Genomic DNA, 23,237 nt, shown 5'->3' with positions numbered 1-23,237 from the left:
CAGCGCCCTCTGGTGTCCAGCAGCTGCAAAGGCAGGACAGGGAAGGGACAGTGGCCCCACCTGTGAGTTAATGCTTCGCAGTCAGAGCAGAGGGGGCGCCGTTGACCCTTGGCCATTGGCACAGTTCTTCCTTCTCGGGACTGTTCTGCAAATTGTGAGACATTCTGCATCCCTGGACCTTGTCTGCTGAATGTCAGGAGTGTCCCCAGCGAGCGTGATAAATTCCCAGATGCCCTCTAGGGGGCGGTGCAGCCCCTAGTTGAGAACCACTCCTTCTGGGGACCATGACCGCATCTTAGAATCAAAGACCTTTAGAGAAGTTTTGAAAAGGACCCTGGTAGTCCTTTACCCAGGCATTAAGATTTTGCACAACGGTAACACCCCTCTCCCCTACCGTACCGTTGGGTTACCAGTTTATTAAAATAAGGATTAAAAAAATAAGTCTCCCATATACCATCTCCGTTGTCCTCGTAAAAGAATGGGTGTGTTTTACAGGAAAAAGAAATATGAGGGGAGCAAAATTCTCAGATTGAAGAGCAGTCCTTTAATCAGCTAGACCCGTTGTCTGTAAACCTCCGGAGGCCGTCTGCATTTCTCATCTCCTCATGGTTAGCAGACTTTCAGGACTGGCCCTGACGTGCAAGGTGCTTGGGAACCACTGGTCTCGAAGCCTTTTTCTAGTTGGGAGGGAGGATGCTTCAATCTTTGAGGCTCTGAAGGTGTCCTGGTCGTTGGGGTTACTGATTATTGGTCTAACCCTTGCAGAGCCCCTCACTAGCCCCTGCCTGTGAGTTAGCTTGTCCCCAGATGGAGTTCTGCTTCCATCAGGAGGAAGGTTCCTGTCCTCTCTGTACCTGTGGAGGTTGGGGCGGGCCACACTTGTCTTTGTGCTCAGGCATCTGCACACAGTAGGAGCTTGGCCATGTTGGAAGTGAGCCAGTGTCAGAGCAGGAGTGGTGATGGTGATGTCACAGTCGCAGTAACAGTCACGGCTCCCACTATGGGTACCTGTTTATACCACCCCTCAACTTGCCCTTCAGTTCGTTTCATACACTTATCGCTTCCCAGGACTGCATCATAGGTGGGTTTTTTCCTTGGCGTCTGTCTGTCTGACTCCCCCACTGGAGTGTCTGTTTCACAAGGCAGGTACCTTGGCTGCCTGCTCACTGCTGCACCCCAGCACCCGTGAAGGGCCTGCACCTGGTGGGAGAGCAGCGAGTGGGTGCTGGGTGAAGCCCAGGGCAAAAGCGGCATTTGCTCCGAGCCAGGCCCTGCGCGAAGCACTTCGGGTTCCTCAGAATGTGGGGCTTATGGCTCCTGGAGGATTACCATCTTCCTTGTCCTCTGCTAGCTCTGCGACTGGGCAAGCCGCCGTCTCCTCTGGGCTCAGTGTCTGCGTCTGTAAAATGGGCGTGATAACCGCACCGACCTCTTGGGGCTTTTGTGAGAGTGCTGAGGTGCTGCCCGGCTGTCCCCACCGCTCTGACCCCGTTGTCGATGCAGCAGCCTAAGCCGGAGCGCACGGCCTTTAGTACAGCCCTGAATACCAGCCGCTGAGCTGGCGTGACCACGCTGGGCACAACACGGACCTTCTTCCCCAGGAGCTCCGGGCTGGTGGGGGACAGCTGAGATGTCACACTAGCAATGGACGTGGGCCCTGGAACAGATATGTTCTAGAGCGCGAGGGAGGCATTGCAGAGATAGTGTACCCGGGTCTGAAGTTGGAGCCCTGCCCGCCCCCGGGGCCCGTGCTCCCCGAGCCTGGCTGCAGTGTTGGGAGCATCCCAGACAGACTGTCCCCCAAGCCCTGCTTCTTAGAGGGCTGGTTTCCAGGGTCTGACCAGGACTCACAGAGGAGCCAGCTGACTTTGGCCCAGGAAGTTGTGTGAGTCTGTGCTGATTTCAAGCCCTGCTGAGTCCCAGGTCGCTGGGTGGAACCCCAGAGCTGCTCTGCCAGCTCTTTTTGCCCTTTCTGTTCCTTTCCTTACACGTATCACATAGACAGTCCCCTCCCCGTCCCCGTGCTGACCCTTTCCACCCACTCCTCCCCCCACGCCCGCCCTCTCCACATTGTTCCTGAAGCTTCCGCAGGCCCCATCCCCATTGCGCGGGGCCTCAGCCAGCCCCCCAGCCCTGGATTCAGAGGCTCCGAGGCAGGCGGGCAGGAGGGGAGTGGACGGAGCTTTCCCACCCCTTGCTCTCCACCCAGCCCTCCGTTCCCAGTGCCGGCCTCGAGGGAGGGGGCAGCGTGTTTTATCTCCCCACAACCAAGACCCTCACCTCCGGATGAAGGGCTCCGAGCTGGGGGAGGTCCTGGAAAGCTGCTCGCCGCTGATAACAGTCTGTACTGCCAGCGCACCGAGAGTGGGCAGGGAGGGAGCCTCCGCAAATTCGGCGGCCTGATTATAATAAAGCCCCATGTGACGCCGCGTGACCGGATTTTATTGTGCTCACTACAGATGGAAGCACATTCTCCCCGCCTCTCCCAGCCCGCCAGCCCACCTTGCTTTAAATCCTGCCTCCCCCGCCCTGCTCCTTTCTTACTTCTTCCCTCTTTTCTGCTTCCTGGTGATTTTGTTGGCAAACATCTGTTTGAGTTTCACAATACTGTGTTTTTTCTTTCTAGCCTTTCTTTGTCTCCCCACTCGGGCCAGGGACAGAAGTGCTTTTAAAAATGACCTTTGGCTTCGTCACTGTGGCTCTTGGTCATATCCATGCCTCTCTGGACGCGGGCATGGCCCCAGCAGGGCTTGACCTTGCCACTCGGGGAACAGGAGCTCCTCCTGGGCATGTGGCTGGCAGGGACGCCATCTCCTGGACTCAGGTGTGACGCTGGCTGCGCTGCTCAGAGCAGGCAAGCCACCCTGCAGCGGGGCGGGAGGAGGGCTGTGGGCTCCCAGCAGCCGCTGTCTTACTCTCATGGCTTCGGGCCTGCAGGGTTAGGGATGGACAATGTTTTCCCCTGGATTTCTCGTCGAGGCCTGGCTGGCCAGTGTGACAGCAGGGGTGGTGTGAAGACTGATGAAACTTGTGGGTGACTACAGGCCCAGCACTGTTCTGACAGGCTTCTGCATATTAATTCTCGTGATCGTCCTGCAAGTGAGCTCTGTTCCCATTGTCCCCTTTTCTAGATGGAAAGAAGGAAGCACAGAGAGGTTGAGTGACTTATGCAAGGTTGCACCTCTGGAGTGAGCCGGGATGTGACCCAAAGCCTCCAGCTCCCAGGTCCGTGCTCTTAGCTGTGACCCACAGCTCCTCTCAGTCCCACCAAGTGCCTGTTGCTGAGCACTGCCGGTGTTCCAGGCGCATGCCGAGGGCTGGACGTAGCATCACCCACATATATTTTTGGAGCGTGCACCCTGGGCCCAGAGCTGGGGATGCAGTGGTGCCTGAGGCGGATGTGGTCCCAACCTCAAGGAGCTCCCCTTCTACTTGAGCACACAGACAGAGAAGTGAACCAGTATGGTGATTTCAGAACGGGAAGGGCCTTGAGGAGAGGCACCCAGGGGAATGTGATGGACAGTGGCTGGACCTGGGCTGGGGACCCGTGGAGCTAGAGTGGACAGGAAGGGCTCTGAGGGGAGGACATTCGAGCTGAGACCTGGTGAGAAGCGGCCGGGCCTGGGAAGGTGGGAGACGAGGGGAAGGGGCAGAGGACAGCGAGCACACACGCCCTGCACTGGGGAGGGGTGGCAGGCTGGGCGAGCAGAACAGAGGCCAGTGTAGCTGGAAAGAGGGATAAGGGACAGGGTCGGGGGAGCTGGCAGGCCAGGGACCCGGCTGAGTGAGGAGGCTGCTTACTCGTGCAGACGAGAGGCAGTGGAGCCGTGGACCAGGGCCCACCACATGGGGACGCTCCCATTTCCAGACGACCCACAGAGTCCAGGTGTGTGTTCTAGCTGAGATGCTGAGGCACATGGTGAGCCGGTTGCCCAGCACAGCCAGGAGTGGTGTGGCCACCACTCCGACCCGCATTCCCCTCCTCTCTAAGGCCAGTGCTCCCCAGCTCTGTGCTGCCTCCTCACTCGGTCTCTGGGCCCCCTCCTCATTTTTTCCAGCAGATTTCAAGACCATGATGCCCTTGTTAGTCAGTCTCGTTAGTTCTCCCAGCATCCCGGGAAGAGTTAGAAAAGTGCGCGGAGGGCGTTGCTGTGGGAGCAAAGGTTTAAGGAAACAGTGGACATCTCTGTGCTGTTGGAGGAAGAAGGCCAGGCTGCATTTGGTCACATCTTTTATTGATGTTCCTCCTGGATTTCGGGGGTCAGGGATGTAGGTTGACTGATGAGAAGGGGGAGCAGCCAGGTGAGCCAGGCCAGCCGCCCACCCGGGCAGGTGATAGGTCCTGGCCGTCCTCACAGTCCCCCTGGCTCTAACTGGGCTGGGGTGAGGGCAGCTTACCTACCAGGGAAGGGATCCATCTATTCCCCGGCTGCCAGCCCTGACTGTCAGCTCAGCCCAGCTCTGTCGCTAAACCCAAGCACCACGCTCTCCTGGGCAGGTGCCTGTGATGCTTAAACAAGCCCCTTGAAGCGGGCTGGCCACTGCTCATGGGCAGGGAGGCGGAGTGGGGTGCACTCTGGCCATGCTCAGCCACTGGCTCCCCTGAGCTGTTGTCTTTTGGGGTTTCGAACCCCCAGAATGCTATGCTGGGAACTGGCTGGATTCCAGCCCTTGGGGGAGGCAGGGGGAAGGGTCTTCAATCTTGGCCGGCGGTCTGTGTGCAGGTTGGGTGTGGGGAACAGAGCACGAAGCTCTGATGCGCTGGTTTCTCTGTTGACACTGCCTGGTACAGAGGCCACATGCCATTGAGTTAGTTGCCAAGATTTAAACCCTGGGGGTTTTCCAGTAAAAACTGGATTTTCAGCTTCATACGAAGGGTCTGAGCATTTGACCACTCTGGGTTGACGTTCCCACATGGCAGCAGTTGGCCAGTGCCACAAAGGGACTCCCTGTTGAACTGGCCAGTAAGCCCTACTGGTCACCATCATCCCCACCGTTGTTTTCTTGATAAGAAATTTTTTTAGTCTCCCAGGAACCTCTCTACCAACCTGAAGTTGCCTGAGACGTGTTAGGGTTTGGATGCAGCAGCCCCCAGAAGGTTCTTTGGAACCCCCACTTGTGATGTGACTCCCGTGGTCATTAGTGAGACAGTACACTGACAGCGTCTAGCTGAGTGCCTGGCTCGTGGTGGGGTCTCATCAGCGTCCTTCCTTTCTCCTTTCATCTCCCAGATGTCAGATGCGAGGGGAGCCACTGCGGGGGAACGTCATTCCCAGCTGCAGATCGTGGTTTTCCTTTCCACTGAAGTTCTCCGTCAGAACCTCAAGTCTTAGCTCCTTTGCCTGGCTTTGCTTCCCCATCGTTAGTAACGCTTGTTCCTCCTGCTTTGCTTTGAAAGTTGAGTTTTGAGTACAAGTGGCCACCCCATGGAGTCCCTTGTTGGGTAAATTGTGTTAATTTCCTAGGCCGGGGGAGGCGCCTTTATGTAGATTTCTTCTTTTTGTCCTGGAGTGAGAGTCTGGGTTCTGGGGTCACCTCCGAGGGGCGAAGGCTGCCTGTTCAATGACGTTAAACAGACAACATTATCGCTGTGGCCGGTTCCATTAGAGCTTAAAAGGGTTGTTTCCTGACACAGTGGTTGAAGCTTAATTAGGACTTGCAAGTGCTAGGCTTGTGTGAGAAAGGGCAGAGGAGACAGAGGGCTTTGGTGCTTGGCCTGAGAGTGTGGGGGATGGATTTGAACCCCACAAAGCCTCCTTGGGTCATGCAGCAGTTTGACCTACTTGAGTGCGGGGGACAGCAGGTGTGTGCAGGTGTGTGCGGGGGAGGAAAGGCTTGTCTTCATCAGCGCCCGGCTGGCGCGCAGAACCACCTTGCTGGGCCCATGCCCTCCAGGTGTCGGGGCTTGGATCTTCCGGGAGGGCGGGCCCCCGCTCGCAGCCGTGAGGGCACAGTCTGATGACGGCTTTGGAGAGTGCTGGGGTGGGGTTGACTTCAGAAGCTCGCCTCTGGAGGGGGAGCTGGGAGTTTGACCCCAGGCCCCCATCTGGTGCCTGGGGGGAAAAAGGGGGAGGTTGAACCAAATCGAACACAAACCTGGCAGCAGGATTTCTCAAGAGGTCATGCCACCGTGACCAACCTTGGGAGGCTCCCGTCACCCTTGGGTGACATCTGCATTCGTCACTAAGGCTGACCGGCTCCCTCGTCTCCTCGTGACACACACATACACACGTGTACACACTGCCAGCTCACATCAGTACATTGCTCTTCCCTCCTCCTGAAATGCTGTTTTCTCAGAGTGGGACTGGAATAGAGGGTGGAGCGGGAGGACGAGACAACAAGCCTTTGTCATCCCATTTTTCCAGAAATAACCAGAGCGCCTCATGCATTGCCTTCCACTTTTCTCGTCTTGTGTGTGTTCCTCAGAAACTGTGTGTCTAGACTGCGATTGGGTTACTTTATATATTGTTTTATATCCTAACTTTTCTCTTAATTTTTATGTTGTAAGCGTCATTCCATGTTGTTAAACATTCTTTGGAAGCATCATTTTTATCAACTACATATTATTCTAGCCTTTGATGGCACTGTAGCTTTCCTAATCTCTTGTTTGTAAATATAGTGGGTTTTTAAAATTTTTTCACTATTATGCATAACTGAATTTAATGTGTCACGTATAGATAAAACCACACTCTTCTGCATATATGTTCCCTGAAGTAATGTATATTGGCAACTTCGATTGAATGTAACACTGCTTAGGTTCAAGAGGTATTTAGAATGTTCTGAGTTTTTCTTCCATTCTGTAATTTTTGAAGTTTTAAGTTGCATTTTAGTTTGAAAGTTTAGTAAGTGCTGTTTTTTTGAGGGAAAATATCATGTTTGTGGTTCAGTAAAACAGCTGATACACTGATTTATTTTGAGGTTCAGGTTGGTGTGGGGTAGTCCAATCCAAGGTTTTTGATCGGTGTTTCGTATTCCTTTCCCTTTAAAGCAGAGGCAGGAGGCGGGGCAGTGTCTGTGTCTCTCTCCTCTCCCCTCGCCCCCCTTGTCCTCCAACTCTCTCCAGCTCTCTCCAGAGTTGCTAAAACCTGAAACCCAGCACAAGCTAGGAATGTATCCCTTCCTGCCGCTGACTACACAGGCAGAACCCCCTCACCTAGCAGGTTCCGCGCTTTAGGCCCTGGGTCCTGGGCAGATTCGACGGCATTTAATGGATTTGTTTTTGGGGGGTGCCCGGTGCCAGATGGCAAGACCCCGGAAGGTGAGAAGCCGACAGAGGGAGGAGCAGACGACTCTTCAACAAAGATGGAAGAGGAGGAGGAGGAGGAGGAGAAGGAAGAAGAGAGCCTCCCTGGGTGTACTCTGTTCATTAAAAATCTCAACTTCGACACCACCGAGGAGACGCTGAAGGGGGTGAGTGATGTCTTGGAAGGGGAAGAAGGGGGCGTGGGCTGGGAACCCGGTCTGCTGATGGAGTCACCGTGTTATTCTGCCTGTAAACGCGACTTGTGTCAATGTGTAGTTTAACAACCAACGACTGCTCGCCTGACATCTCTGCTGGGCTGTCCGGTAGGCGTCTCACCCGGAGACTTGAGCCTGGGGCTGGGAGGGGCGCCCACATCCACGTGAGGGGACACGTCAGGGCGTCCAGGGAGGCGTATGGAATGAGAAGCTGCGCTCAGTGTTTGCATTGTATATTCACGGTGTTTCTGTGACATAAAATTACCCAAAAGCAAGTGTCAGCACGACCTCCTGGCCTGGCGTGACCACCAGGAGACACTGAGTGCGTGAGTCTGGAGGAAGTCCCTGGTGGGGTGAGGGTTTTGCGTTCATGGGAAGGCGGCAGAGGGTGAGCAGATGGAGAACTCCAAGTGAGTGTTTGGGAAATTCCAAATGAGTGCTGCACTGTGGGGTTGCGGGGCTTCTGGAAGGAAGTGGGCCAGAGATCAGGAAATGGGGTCTTGGTGCCTAAGGATTGGGGTCTGCAGGCTCCCGCACTGGCCTGAGAGCTGCCTTTGGGGAGACTCTTCATTTCTGAAAACTGGGCTTGGCACAGAGTAAACACTCGATGCTTTTTTTTAATGAATGAATCAGTGATGGTCAGGCTGACGGCCATGAGCTGGTTCTGGAAAGGAAGACGGCCATAGGGATTGAACTGATTGGTTTCTAAAAGTTCTTTGGAGTTCTGAAATTCCATAGTTGGTCTCCAGAGGAGAGGCGGTGTGCCCGGAGTCCCAGAGCAGGAAGGTGGCGGGGAGTGGGGAGGCCAGCCTGCGTGTGCAGGAAGGGTTGGGGTGGGGAGATGACGGTCTCACTCCGAGACCCTCTGGCTGAGTCCCCGTGCTGCGACTGTCCGCTTACCACTTACACAAGCCCCCAGAGCAGTGGAGACACCTGCCTACGTGGCAGCATCTTAAGGGCGAAGGCTCACCCTGCTGACCAGTGGGAGACGCACCCTTCTTGGTGACTTTCTGAGTCGGTTCTGGTTTGGTTTGGGTTTGCTTTTGAAATAAACAGGCACACACTGGTATCATCCAAAGGGTAGATGGCTTTGAGGAGGTCGAACCAGCTTGTAGTTCGTTTGTTTTTTATTTCTGGAGTACCAGCTCTCCCGGGTCTGGCATGGGAATGCCATCATCAGGAACCATTTTTTCCTGGAAAATGTGCCCAAGCTTCAGCCTAAGGCATCCTCAGAAGTAAAGAATTCTGGGGCTAGAAGGTGCAGCCAAGATGATCTAGTCCGGGTTTCTTCCTATTACAGGTGTGGAGACTGAGGTTCAGAGAGGTCAGTTCACTGACCTGAGGTCTCACAGCCCACTAGAGGCACTGTGGGGAGCCGTGCCCAGCTCACAGGGCTCCTGTCTCAGTGCCCTGTCTGATGTGGAGCCATGCTGAGGGGTCAGACTGCCTGGACTTGGATCCCGGCTTCACTCCTTACTAATGATGCCACTCTGGGCAAGTCCTTTATCCTCTCTGTGCCTCGGTTTCCCCCTCTGTAAAAGGGGGATGTTGGTAGAATTGTCTCGTGAAGTAGTTTTGAAGGTCTGATTGGGACACATGAGATGCTCAGAGAAGCATTTGACACATGGAATGAGAAGTGGTCATTGTCTCTGCCTGCAGTGCTCGGGCTGAGCGGGGTCTGCCCCTCCCCTCTGCTTTCCCTTTGCTCAGTCGGTCAGCACTTACTGGCGCCTGCCGTTCCCTGGGCCTGTGTGTGGTGTTCAAGACACAGCAGTGAAACAGAAGGATGTGAATTTGCCCTGTTGGGTTCAAATTCTGAGACAAAAAGTAAAGGGCAAAATAGAGTCAAATCTGACTTTACATGTTTTTAAAAATTAGTTGGCATTGAGTGCAGGGGCGGTTAAATGGGTCAAGGCTGGGGTCAGTAGACTCCAGGCTTCCAAACGTAGGCCCGGCTCCCCCACTGCGTGACCCTCAGTGACTCTGGACTGTTCGCTGCCCAGGGCCTTCCTGGATCCTGGAGCCAGAGCAGCCCCGCAGCGCTTGTGGGGAGCTCCAGGGGACCATGCACGTTGCTTCAAGTAGGCCGGGATCCAGCACCTGGGCGTGTTTTTTGGACCCTGAGATGGTATTCTGGCAAATTCGGGGAACCTAGTGTCTGCCCAGGGCACCTGCCTGCTTAGTGGTTTAGAGTCCAGCCATGGGGCACAGATGCCCTGGTCCAAAACGCAGCCCAGCGCCTCCCAGCTCTGTGACCCTGGGTGCCGTCTCCAACCCCTCTGAGCCTCAGTTTTGTCATCTGTAAAATGGGGCAGTAACACTACCTACCTCCCAGGGTCCCTGCAAGGACCAAATGAGTTCAGGCAGCACAGGGCTCGGGACAGGGCCGGCCCCACTCAGCACAGTCCAGGTGTGAGCTCTGCTTTCCTTCTTGTCCCTCTGCTGCCCATGGTTGCGGGCCTGCGTGGGCCTCCGGATTAGCCTAGAAATGCTGACAGTACGTGTTGATGTTCTTTTCCAGGTGTTTTCCAAAGTGGGCACGGTGAAGAGCTGCTCGATTTCCAGGAAGAAGAACAAAGCAGGTATTGTGTGAAACTTCGGAAAGACGCAGTGTGGCTTCGGGTGGGGTGAGGGCACTCTCACTTGCTCATTTTGAGGGTTGTCTCTTGTTCTGGAGCATTGTCCCCCTCAAAGTCTCATTTGGCCTGTCTGGGATGGTCCTTCCAGTGTCCCTGGAGGTCCTGCCTTTCGGTAGAAGCTGCCGTGCACGGCAGGCTCCTCTGAGTCCAGGCCCTTTGCCCCAGAGACGTCAGAGATGTTTCGGGGCAGTGCGCTTGGCAGACAGGCAGCACTGATGCTGTTCAGGAGCGGGGGCCTCTCCCTCCTCCTGGCGCCTCTGTGCTTTGGAAGTTTCCTAGAGAATAGCAGGAAATGACAGGTCTTGGGCTTCCCACTTCCCTTCCAAGAGAAATAACGAGACGTAGAACATCTTGAAAGTTAACCACGCACTTCCCTGGCCTGTGGGTGCCTGGGCCACGTGGACACCACCGTCGTCTCTCCATTTGGCCTCAGGTGTTGTCATGAACTCCTCAACCTCTGCTCTGCCTCTTCTCCAGCCCCGGCTTCCTGCCGATGATGGACAGGCCATAGTCCTTGCTTTTTCTCAGCCGAGCAGTCCCCATCCCTTCAGTTTGGCAGGATTTGTAGGGATGTCACCTGAGTCAGCCCATGGCTGTGTCCTGAGACAGATGAGCTGGTGGGCACAGCACAGTGCGGTGAAGGATGTGGCCCAGGGGGCCCTAGTGGGACAGGACCCAGCACAGGGGTCCCCACATCAGACCGAGGCTTGGAGGGTGGGGAGGCAGAGCAGGCAGCCGGCGGCAATGGGGGACGCAGAGGAGCAGGCGGGGGGACTGCAGCTGAGCACTGGCGGGAGTATGTTGAAGAGCCAGGAGATACGCTAGAAAGGCAGGCCCTTCCAGATCACAGACGGGCTTCTGTGCCGCAGAGGAGCTTGGGCTTTTTCCCAGGGGCCCTGGGAGCCTTGGAGGGTTTTAACCAGACACGTGGCATAGAAATTAGGGAATTCCTTTTATCCATTTGCTAGGGCTGCCGTGACAAGTCACCAGAAACTAGGTGGCTTCAGCAATGGAAATTAATTATCCCGGAAGTCCAAGATCGAGGTTTCGGTGGGTTGGTTCCTTTGAGAACTGTGAGGGAAGGATCTGTTCCAGGCCTTGCTCCTTGGCTTGTAGGTGACCGTCTTCACGTTCACAGGCGTTCTCCTTGTGTGTGCCTGCCCTGCGTTCAGATTCCTCCCCTTTTGTAAGGACCAGTGATAATTGGATTAGGGCCCATTCTGATGATCTCATTTCAACTTGATTACCTCTGTAAAGACCCCATCTCCAAATAAAGTCACATTCTGAGGTCCTGGGGTTAGGACTTGAGCATATAAATTTGAGGGGACACAGTTCAAGCCGTAACATCCCTGTTCTGCAGGAACTGCAGCTCTAGTTGGGGAACAAGGAAAGGCAGCTAGGTACCAAGTTAATATGTGAAGGCTCATTGCAGGGGCTTCAGGAGGGGAGGTGACTCCCGAAGTCCAGGGGGTGAGTCAGCCTGGCAGAGGTGTTACCACCCCCATCCCAGGCTGTGCCTGCAGGTCGTAGGGTCTCCGTGCCCGTCTCTGCAATCAGATGCCCCATGGAGCTGCCTTGCACCCCTCGGGCACTCCGCAGCATCCTTAGAAACAGTTCTCTGTCTCTCAGTGTCGTGAGCAGCTCTTGAAACGTGCTCTCTTTTCCAAGAGCCTGTGTGAGAGCCCTGCTCTGGGCTCGTCCTACACAGTTTCAGGAGAGTCTAGGAAGTGTCTGTATCCGTGAGGGCCGTAGCGGGAAACAGGAACACACTCAGCAGGGGCTGTTTAAGAGACGTTTGTGATGACGAGGCCAAGTGCCAAGGTGGGCACTGGGCTGCGGGGACCCACAGGTGCCCAGACAGAGGTCATGCAGGAGAACGCCCTTCCGCCGTGGGGAAGGGAGTGGTGTGACCAGAGCCGCAGACAAAGGGCCACCATGGGAGCTGAGAGTGTGGGTTGGACACCAGCACTGCCAGAACCACGCCATGGCAGGGAGCTGGTGGGGTGTGTGGAAGGAACAGTGCCCCAGCTCTCTTTTCCACCTGCCACTCTCAGATCAGTCAGCCTCAAAATTGGCCAAACTCAACAGGAAACCAGGTCGGGAGGCCCAGGCAGCCTCCCAGGGCAGGAGAAGGGCAGAGAGTGGATCTGCACAGCGTCTGTGACTGGGCAATGAACTTGACTGTCTGTAGTTGCCTTTCACACTATCTTAATGCACATTTTGAATATCCGGCACACACAGACACCACCAGCCCATCACCCACAACCTTGAGTCTCCCAAGGACAGCTTTCACATCCCCACTGAAGAACAGATATTTAAAGTCACCACGGGGTGGCACTGCCTGTCCGCTGACGGTTCTGTCTGAGCCACAGAAGAAGCGTGGGCAGTTCCTGGAATATCCTACTGCACCAGGCCCTCCTTTTATAACATGTGGTTGCGAATGGAAGTGCAAGCAAGCAGGTCCCCGTTGTGGGGGCACAGGTCTCACAAACAGGACAGAAGACGCCAAGACGGGGACCGCTGAGGGAGTCTTAGGTGGCGAATCTTGAAACTCAGTTGGATCCATCAGACTTGAGCCAATTCTCTTTGAGTTCATCTGTGAACAAACTAGAGAGTAAAATTAATGCACCCTTATGAAATGCCAGGTGGAGGAGGCACGCCTCACGTTCTGTGTCACAGGGATCTGATCTTTTTGAGCCCTGTAAAAACCCCTCCCCCCAGTTATGCATACATACGTACATATCTTACTATGTACATATCTGAAGTCGGGAAGCAAAAACTGGTGACAAATTTCTGAGAGATCAGTGCTCTCTGAACTCTTGCTGCTCGTCACCTGGAAGGAGGGAGCCAGATAGGTTCCAATAATGTGGTCACCCCCCCCTGCCCAGCTTTGTATCTGAAACCCGGGAAACGATGTAACCGGACGGTCAGAAACGCCTGTGAGAGAGCCTCACGTGCGTCTGACTCTCGAGCACACCTTCCTTCTACGGGGAACGCCCAGGCGGAGGATTTGCCGCTTGTCACAGTGATGGTCATCCCTGTTCGTTCCCTCTCCCTCCCAAAGGCGGAGTTCTGTTATGAAGTTAATTATCGTGTCAGTCATCTGTTAATTAATAGTCAGCTGGGCCTCAGGCGGCGGCTATATAGCCTCGGTGGCTGGTTCTTCAGGAAGGCTCATGATAAATGGGGAGGCAAGAGCTGACGCCTTACTGGGAATGAAGAGGGTGTGAAGAAATGAGCACGGAAGAGGGCGTCGGGGGCCAGCGGGGTCCTGGCCTGGGTCCTGAGCTCGCTCCTTCCCTCCCGCCCCGCACACTGCCGTGATGTCCGCCTCTCTCCCTCAGGTGCGCTGCTGTCCATGGGGTTTGGGTTCGTGGAATACAGGAAGCCGGAGCAGGCCCAGAAGGCTCTCAAGCAGCTCCAGGTAAAGCGAGGGTTCTGAGCCGAGGTCCAGCGGGGCCTTGGCGGGCGGTGGGGCGGGCGTCCATCAGCCCTCTGGAATTGAGCGGGAATGCAGGTGAGTCCACATTTCCTGGGCCCATCGCTTCCTCCAGTTCTCCAGGGGCCCCGGGCCCAGGAATGATGGAGAAGCTTCCTTGCGCTGCATGGTCACTAGTACATTCACTCAGTCCACAGCTCTTTATCGAGGGTCTGGTTTGTGCCGGGCACCGTGCTAGGCCTGGGGGGGACTGGCAAAGTGGACCTCTGAGTAAATACACAGACCGGGTTGTGGATGGAGGTGCCTGGATGGAAATAAAGCAGGCACCGTGACAGGGACAGGGGGTTTTAGATTGTCTGGTCGGGGAGGCCTCTCTGAAGAGGTGACAGTGGAGCTGACACCTCATTGACAAGGATTCAGCTACACTAAGATGTGGGGAAAGTAGTCTAGGTGGAGGGAACAGCATGTGCAAAGGGTCTGAGGCAGGGACGTAAGGCAGGAATGAGCTTAGTATGTTTGATAAGCAGCAAAAGGCCATTGTGGCAGGGGCAGGGAGTGGGATGGGAGGTGTGTGGGTCCTAGAGGCCTTCTGAGGACTGTGGAATTGAGCATCAAGGCAGTGAGATGCCATCAGAGGGCTTGGAGCACAGTGGAGAAGGATCTGATTTCTGCTTCACAGCAGTCTCTCCAGCTGCCATGTGGAGAGGGCATCGCAGGAGGGCAGGTGGGAGACCACTGAGTCACGAGGAAGCAGCTGGTGGTGACCTGGCCAGGGTGGAGGCATGCAGGCGGGAGAAGGGGACTGAAGTCAGAGGTGTCCTGTGCAGATGGAGAAAGGAGCAGTGCCCTCCTGCTAGGCCCGGAGTGCAGGGTCCTATCAGGGCCCTCGATATCAGGAGGGGAGCTGGGCCGCAGGGAGCAGAACGGGCAGGAGTTTGCAGCATCCCAAGGGAGCCAGGGCTCAGCTTGAGACGGTGTCCTCAGCACCCCTCCCTGATGTCCATGTCCCCAGGCCCTTCGGTGGCCGGGGACAAGGAGCACTGCCTTCCCACATGCACCTTTCTGCAGACCCACTTGCTCCCAGCTGTCGCTCGCCTGTGCCTTGTTCTGCAGGAAGGGAGCCACAGCGACCAGGCTGGGTGCTCATGGTTGTGTCTCTAGAACAGGCTTCTAGGCCCAGGGTCCGTGGAAGGGCCTCAGGGGGTCTGGGATCCTGTTAAACCACCTTCAGAGTGTCATGTGTCTTGTGTGCAACATACAAAGGAGGACACAGCCCTGCCCAGCACGAGGCCAGGCAGTGTGAAGGTAAAGTAACGTTGAATCGGGCTGAGTTGACAGGCCAGGGTGTAGCAGGCAGCACACCGTCCACAGCCCTCGTTCTCTCTCTCAGAGGTGCGCTCTGCCCAGGACGGCTGGGGTGGACGCAGGGTGGAAAGTGTGCCCAGACGGGGTCACCACCCTTCGCTTATTTATAGCAACTTTCCAGGCCACTGACTGTGTCCCCATGGAGCTTCCTGGTCAAGGCAAAGGCCTTGGGGGTTATAGGAAATGTAATTGGCTACTTGGCCAATACAGTTGCTTTTGTAGAATTTTGCTGACCTTCCCCAAGAGCTGTGTTGCGTTTGGTAGGATGCTGGGTAGGTGACGGCCTCTGGAGCTTTTGCCTTCACGTTGGGAGACGCTCTGCTCTCCACCAGGCCTCGCCAACTCCAACGCCCACGGGGGCCAGGAGGCAGTGTAAATGAGGGAGCGGCAGCCCCCCCAGAACAGAACCTGGACACTTGTGCCCTGTCCCAAGGGGCAGCCACTTCCTGGCTTCAGCCAGTTTGCCTCGTGGTAAAGTGGGCCCCAGCAATACCAGATCTTCTCCGTTTTGGGGTTTGTTGGTTGTTTGTTAAAGACACTGGAAATCCAACTTTGTTGTTAGATGCCATATAGTCACTTAGCTGGAATTCAGCTCTGCTCATTCAGTGTACGTGCAATTCAGGATTCTGTGAAGTTGCACCTTGCACCCTGTAGTGTTACGTTCTGTACCTCATTGTGTGCATACGTGCGTGCATATTGCCACAAAGAATTGTTTATACAAAGCTGTGCGTGCTGTATTTTATGGGAGATTTAAGGGGTTTTCGAGGGTAGTTTTGCTTTCAGGGCCCCGTGTAAGGGCCTAGCTTTCTCTGCAGCTCCTCTGTGATCGAGAAGTTTTTTTAAAGACCATACAGTCTAAACCAACTCTCTCCACAAGCCACATCGAAGGGGCTTCCTTTCCCTGAAAATGCTTGTAAACAGTGGAAAATTCTGTGCCCCTCGAGTGGCACAAAGGTCAAGCCTACTCGCAGCTCTAGAGGACTTTGGAGGGTTGGGTCTTTGTGACCCCCAGCTGCTGCCTGGCTCGGCGTGAGCCATTTCCGGGAGAAGCTGCTCCCTGTCCTTGCTTGCAGCCAGCGCCTCTGCCTGGGAGCAGTCAGTCCCCCTCCCAAGTTTCCTTTCCACTCACTCAGCTGAAGCCCACTCCGGGGAGGGGCAGGACCACGGGTGAGTATTTCTAAGAGGACGGAGGGACAGGCTGTGTTGTCTTCTCTCTTAGGGTCACGTCGTGGACAGCCACAAGCTGGAAGTGAGGATTTCGGAACGAGCCACAAAGTGAGTCTGTGGTGCCTCCCTCTTTACTTTGATCCGAGTCGGTCGCTCCCGCTCTGGTGCCGGCGCCCTGGAGGGTGTCTCGGGACCCTTTGTGTCCTCTGCACCCGCCCCCTCTCGCCATTTGGGACTCGTCCTAATTAAGGTGGTGTTGCATTTGCCAGCACCAACACCATTTCCCTGATGAACCGGTACTCACCAGTCCTTTGAGTAAATGTTTAATATGCATTTAATATAATAAAAGGAACGAGTGCAGGAGAAACCAGCCGATTCCGCTCCTCTTGGTGGTATAAATAACCAAGGGAGAGTGGTAAGTTGCTGGTGCTCTGGACGAACCAGAAAAGGCAATAAAACCTAGACGTTTCTCTTTATGGAGCTTTCCTTCTTGGAGCTCGACAGCAGTGCCCAGAGACGGCCTGCAGTTAATTGGAAGGAGATTCAGTAGCTGTTAGAGCTGGAGACGGACTCATCGGCCCAATGCCCAGTTCCCTGAAGTAGTGGAGGGTTTTTGAGGGTTTTAGTTTTGCTCCTTCACCTCCACCTGCTTGTGTGTCTAAATGAACTAATACACTTGAGGTGATTTGAACAGTGCCCGCCATATAACACGTGCCCGGCGTAAGCCATTATTATTATTGTCACTGTCATTATCATCTACCCACCTCAGGTGATGGAATGACTGCTTCTCACAGTACTGGCTGCGTTACCATCTTTATTTGCTACTTTTTGGCCAGTTGGTCATTTGTTGTGGTCATTGGGACCTGGAGCTGCTGCTCTGTCTTCCTTCTCTCCCTGTTTTCATGGTCTTTGTGAATCCCGCCCAGGTGTATTGTTCGCGCATCCCAGTCTGTGCCAGGCTGAGCATCCTGAGCGAGCAGAAGGCTTGGTGCGGGAGCCCGCAGAAGTCTAGCATGGGTTCCTGAGCTGTGGGGTAAAGGTGGGAGCCCAGGCTTTGAGCCCCACAGCTTTGGGTTCTAAGCCAGGAGCTGTGTGCCTTTGGGCAGATGACGTTGCCTGTAAAGCAAATTGTGGTAACTAGAGGTTGTGTGTGAAGCATCTGGCGCGTGCCATGTACATGAGCACCCAGCCAGTGGTGGCATCTTTCTTTTCAGTCCCCTGTCTCCAGGGAGCAAGCTGAAGTTACTTCACAACCTCTCAATTCCTAGTCAGTGTTTGTGTAGTTGTTCTTTTATTCAACAAAAAAATGTAGGAAGCCTACTGTGCGCCACTCTTCCCAGGTGCAGGGGAGGGGATTTGCCTGTGGAGTGCGCATTCTAGGGCCATGTTCTTGATCGAACCTTCTGCAACGATGGAAATGTTCTAAGATGTTCTACATCTGTGCTGTCCAGCGTGGTAGCCACTTGCTACACGTGGCTTTTGAGCACTTGAACTGTGGCGAGGATGACTGTATTAGTTATCGACTGCTGCGTGGCGAGATGTCTCAAGACTTAACAGCTTCAAACAGCAAACATTTATTCTCACAGTTTCTGTGGGTCAGGAACTCAGGAGCAGCTTCGCGGGGTGGTGCTGCCTCAGGGTCTCTTGTGAGGCTGCAGTCAGGATGCTGGCCGGGGCAGAAGGCTCCGCGGGGGCTGATGGATCCGCTTCCAAGATGGCGCCTTCACTGGCTGTTGGCAGGAGGCCTCAGTTCCTCACCACATTGGCCTCTCCCTGGGACTGCATGAGTGTCTTTACCGCGTGGCGGCTGTTTCCCTCCGGAGCGAGTGGTCCGAGAGAGAACAAGGAGGAGGCGATGATGTCTTCGGTGACCTAGTCTCAGAAGTTAGATCAGAAGACGATCACTTCGGTCTTCTCTTGGTCGCACAGACCTGTCCTGATGCAGCGTGGGAGGGGCCTACACGAGCATGACTACCGAGAGGCAGGGCTCACTGGGACCATCCTGGAGCTGGCCACCCCAGCAACTGAGTTTTGAATTTGGATTTGTTTTCATTTAGATTTCACTGGCCACATGTGGCTGGTGGCTGCTGTGTTGGACAGCATAGTGCTAGAGGACAGACGGTCAAGAGCCACACGCTTAAACATGTAACATGCTGTCAGATGGCGATGCATGCCAGGGAGAAGAATAAGGATGAGGGGTGGGGGTGAGTGGCCATTTAGTGGAGAGAGTCAGGGAAGGGCCCTGAGGAGGTGACGTGGGTCAGACTTGAAGGAAGTGAGTCATCATGATAGTCATGATAACAGCTGCCGTTCATTGAGTGTTTCCCACATGGCGGGCACCATGCAGAGTGTTTGACGTGTCCTCTCTCGTTAACTCCTCAAACAGTCTGCTGAGGTTGTCACTGTTATTAGGCCTATTCTGCAGTTGAGGAAACTAAGGCCCACAGAGGCCAAGTTTCTTGCCCAAGATCACACAGATCCTAAGTGGCCGACTTGGCATTCACTCCCAGATTGTTAACTCGCAGCCGTGCTCATGACCCTACCCTGCTTGGATGGAGCTGAGTTTTTCCCTGGGAGAGCAAGGGGACAGGGGAGGTAGGGCTGCATTAGGATGGACTTGAGCTTCAGGCTCAGAGTTTCCTGCCTCACCCTTGGTCCATCTGCATGCTTAGAAACCGCTCCAGGCTCCTGGATGATGCTCCCCGGGTTAGTGATGAAATGTCTCAAAACACGACCTCTGGCTAAGTTAGCCGGGGCGACGGAGGAGGTTAGATGTAGGGAGGAACCGGCCCCCCCTCGTCAGCATTCCTTTCTGAAGTCCCCGATAGTCCCTGAGTCTGTCAGATGAAGGACAGCAGGCACGCAAGGGGGGATGTGTCAGCCTGACGTCCAGAGCTGTTTTGGGGAGAAGATAATTATGCTCCGTGTCACCCAGGGGAGACTGCCTCCCTCCCCTTTCATCTCAGCCTCCTCCACACCAGCTCCTGGAATCCGTCCCCTGAAGGGAGGACACGAGCATTGGTGCTGGGGGAGGTGGAGTCAGTATAGGGCAGCAGCCACTGATGCCCCGATTAACCGGAACCCTGTCCCCGACCCTCCAGGCCAGCCCTGACATCCGCTCGGAAGAAACAGGTTCCCCGGAAGCAGACCACCTCCAAGATCCTGGTGCGGAACATCCCCTTCCAGGCTGACAGCCGCGAGATCCGAGAGCTTTTCAGGTGAGAAGCACTGCTTCAGTCCGAGGGGCTGTGGGCGGCCGTCAGGTCCTCGGGAGGGCCAGCGCCCTGGTCCTGCAAAGGTCGTCTTTGCTGCCTTTCATTTCTCTCCCTGAGTCTCAGACACTGCTCTCCAGAGCACTGTGCAGAAAGAATTCAGAACGGTTAGGCCTCTCCCTTCCCAGGCGGGACAAGAAAGGCGCTCAGCCTTCTCCTCCCCGTCAGTAACCCGGGGAGGGCCAGGAGCCCGGGGGGCTGAAGCCTGGCTCTGCTTATGAGCTGTCTGGAATTTCTACCCAAGTCATTCTTTGGGATGAAGCTGGGGATTCTCCACCCTGGCGGCACCATCCGGTTACCTGGCGACTTTCATAAACTTACCTTTGCTCAGGCTCCACCGCCAGAGAACTGGAGTCTGTGGGTCAAGGGTGGGGCCCAGACGTGGGTATTTTGATCAGAGCACCCCAGGGGATTCTAATGTCCAGCCAGGGGTGGGGGCCGCTGCATGCATTGCTGTCTATGGAGAGCCCCTTTTGAAATGAGGGTGAATCATAAAGAATGAAATCCAGCAGCACCTGCCAGCACAGGGGTCAGAAACTCAGTGATCTCTCAGGGGGCCAGGCAGGTGACAGCCTGGAAGAGCAGACTGGGTGGGGACTGATGGGCTGGAGGGCCAGCCGTGACTCCTCGCAGGAATGCAGATATAATAGGACCAGTTCTCCCGCGTTTGGAAAGAAACTGGCAGTCTGGATTCTCAGGGGGAGTAAGTTGGCGACTAATTCAGTTTCTGGAAATAAACACTGTGTGGACAAAGTCTGTCTGTGGGCCCGAGATGGCCCAAGGGCCAGCAGCATGCGGCCCCCGTGCCGGTCCATCACAGTGTTTGATTTCTCGGGTTGGTTAGGTCTACCCCAGCACCAGGCCCTGGATGGAACGTCTTTTGGGGGGGCATCCGTGGAAGATGGTTCAAGCCGACCACTCCCCAGGTGTGTGCTGGGTGGCGCAGAGAGAGGCCACCTGGCCCTTAGAATGTAACAGCAGGTGACATTAGCCCTAACTGGGCAGATTGTGGAGGCTTCGTTGCCATCTAAGAGTGCTCTGGGGGCCTCCAGCCTCGTGGTCGGCACATGGCTGAGCATTTTGGATTCTGCGGACTAGGCCCTGTTCGTTCAACCTGTGTTTGTCCACTTCTGGCCTGAAGATCGGGAGAGCTAAGTCCTGATTAGAATTACCAGTTAGCATGTCTCAAGTTCAACTGTGGGTGCAAAATATAAGTCCTATATTTTGGGGACTGGAAAATTGTATCTTTGTGTGAAATCTACTCTTTTTGCTCTCACTCTTTGGTTCAAAGAATGAGGAGCCATTTGGGGAATTTGCTTCAAAAATCAATATCCTCCTCCCCTCTGTCCTAAATCATACAAAGGGCACAGGTCACAACAGATGTGGTTAGTGGGTGCTGATGCAAAAATGCCAGCCCGCTCGGGATTTCTGAGTGCCGGGGTCTCAGCTGAGAGCCCTGGGGCTCCTGCGTGGCAGGAACAGCCTGGTGAGAGGGGTCACCTCCATTTCCCTGCACCCAGAGATGAGTCAAGAGGAGTCCATGAGCGAGGTTGTCCTTACGAGAAGAAAGAGATCCTCGGCCTCGCGCGTCTGTGGGCTTTCACATGCCTCTGCTCTTGAAAAAGAGTCCAATTTAAGAACTGCCAGATGAAAATGGGGTTGCTGCAAACGGCTCGTGTCGATCAGGAAAGAGGACCCCGCCAAATGACAATCTTGCTTGGTCCCACAGTCTGTGTAGGATGATGCTCAGCCTGGGAACAAAAGACCACGGCGGAAGGGGGAAACGCGCCGTTTGATCTGGCATCTTATATTCATTTCGAGAAGACAAGGCATTAGTGTCCACCGAACATAATTACGTGCGCCGTTTCTTCTCCCTGCCGTTGTCCTGATGGGTGCTCTCCTCACCCCTGGACGTGGAATGCCTTCTCCAGGGCTTCCCTGCTTTGTCACTGGGGCTGGGCTTGAGGCATTTCCAAAGGGTGGGCACCAGGGGTCGCTGTGAGCCTGCTCAGGGAGCCGGAGCTTGTCCAGGAAACTGGAGCCCCGATTTCAGACAAAGCCAATGGCCAGCAAAGTCAGAGCCAGGGAAGGGTTTCAGGGTTTAGGGGGACAGACTGGTCCATTTTGCCAGGCAGGTGTTGTGGGCTTGTCCTGCCAGGTGCAGTCAGAGCCACAGCTCCCTCTTATGGTGGTGGCGGCTGCACACTTCCCTGTTCAGCGTCTTCCCCTTTAAGCTGCACAGCACCCTGTGAGGGAGGGGGTGCTGTTATCCCTTGTTGCCCCCGGAAGGGAACTGGAGACTTAGGGAGGTGAGGGTCCTGCCCAGGACCACACAGCTGAGCCAGGATTGACGTTTCAGTGCTCTGCCCAGAACCCTGTCCTGGAACCCCTCCTCTCTGCAGCCTGTTGTCCTTCTCTTGGCTCTAGAAGGAGGCGTCGCCCCCCACATCGTTTGAGTGGAACCACTGTCCTGTGAGAGCGAGTGTGTCGTTGGTACCAGGCCCTGCTCTAGGCACCCAGCATGCCGCCGTTCCAGGAGAGACACAGGCCCTCTCTCGAGGAGTTTACTGTCTGCAGAGGCCAGGGAGGAAAGCGACAGTGACAGTTATGCTGTGACACTCCCAGCATGTGCAGGCATGAATGCAGGGCTGTGGGAGAGCGGGGCCAGGTTCTCAAGACGGCCTGCTGGGGGCAGCAGGCTGCCCACCCTCTCCAGCCCCCCAGGGGCCTGCATGTGAGCTGGGGCAGCAACGTTTGCCTGGGTCTCCCCTGGAGACCACCAGCCTTCCAGTCGGGCCTCAGCACTGCACTCCAGCGCCTCCACCTGGCCAGACAGGTGCCCGTTTCTGCGGGTTCATCTCCTGCGACAATTTGAGGCTCACCCTTTAGAAGTCAGAGTGGACACAGCCGTGGATTCGGAGCCGGCCATTCTCCTCTCTCTGCCACCCCTTTTCTGGGCCCCGGTTTGCCCTGGCATAAAGTAAGAGTAGTAATGCTAATGATAACATGTGCTGTGATCTGTGACGATGATGGAGGAACAAGCGTGACTGTTTATCATTGTCGTTCAGTACAGTTTCCAAGCCCGACCTCTGTGCCGGCCACTGTGGCTGACGGGCTTTTTGTTATTAGGGCTCTGTTTACCGAAACAGCCCTGCAGAATAGTCATCATCTCCATTTTCCAGTGAACATGCCTGCTCTGGAGCCCCATTCCTCCTGCTGGGTCGTCAGGGCTGGGGCTGGCACCCCGCTCCCTCACCACGTGGCTGCTTCCAGGGCCGTTGAAAGGAATAAACGCGATTTTGTGGGTGAAGCCCTGAGTGCGGGGCCTGCACGGAGCAGGTAGTTGGCAAAGGTGAGCTGGGGTCATTACTAAACTGCCCAACACCAGTGCGCCAGGCTCTGAGCCCTGGCGGGTCTGACTCAACAGAGCCTGCGTCTTTAACAGCAGTGCCGAATCCTGAAAATTCTCTGCAGCATTTTCTTATTTTTTTCGTCCTTCCCCTAAGTATGTCCCTCCCTCCCTGTCCTCCCAAACTGTAACCCTGTCCCCATCCAGCTGGGTTCTGGGGCAGAGAGAGTCCGTAGGGAATGGAGACCCAGGCTGAGCTGGTCCCCCTCCAGCCCTGAAAGGGAACATGGAAGACAAACGGGAGCCCAGGGCGTGCAGGTGTGTGCATGGGTGCAGGGAGCACATGCCTCCCCGACAATGGGAGCCAGGGTGGAAGCAGCCGTCGGCTCTCCCAGCGGGGCCCACGGTCTTAAGTTGGTATCTGTTCTGAAAGAAGGGTGTAGACTGGTCTCTCCCTCCCATCAGGGTTTGCTCTGGGGTAGGGGTGTGTGTGCGTGTGCATGCATGTGCGTGTTTTGCTGTGTTTGTCTTATTCTTTCCCCACCTCC

General features: G+C 55.3%; 1 protein-coding gene across 1 annotated transcript in view; it reads left to right on the top strand.

The window, feature by feature from the left end:
* The window catches only part of RBM19 (RNA binding motif protein 19), a 129,028-nt gene that overhangs the window by 32,258 nt on the left and 73,533 nt on the right, over nucleotides 1–23,237 (top strand). Inside the window, exons 17-21 of the mRNA XM_046640636.1 lie at nucleotides 7,241–7,410; nucleotides 9,980–10,040; nucleotides 13,442–13,521; nucleotides 16,121–16,176; nucleotides 19,170–19,286. Of these exons, the coding sequence (XP_046496592.1) occupies nucleotides 7,241–7,410; nucleotides 9,980–10,040; nucleotides 13,442–13,521; nucleotides 16,121–16,176; nucleotides 19,170–19,286 (484 nt within the window). The remainder of the gene's footprint in view (nucleotides 1–7,240; nucleotides 7,411–9,979; nucleotides 10,041–13,441; nucleotides 13,522–16,120; nucleotides 16,177–19,169; nucleotides 19,287–23,237) is intronic.

This window comes from Equus quagga, chromosome 15 (genome assembly GCF_021613505.1).
Source record: "Equus quagga isolate Etosha38 chromosome 15, UCLA_HA_Equagga_1.0, whole genome shotgun sequence".
Lineage (NCBI taxonomy): Eukaryota > Metazoa > Chordata > Mammalia > Perissodactyla > Equidae > Equus > Equus quagga.
This window is presented reverse-complemented; position numbering and strand designations above follow the sequence as displayed.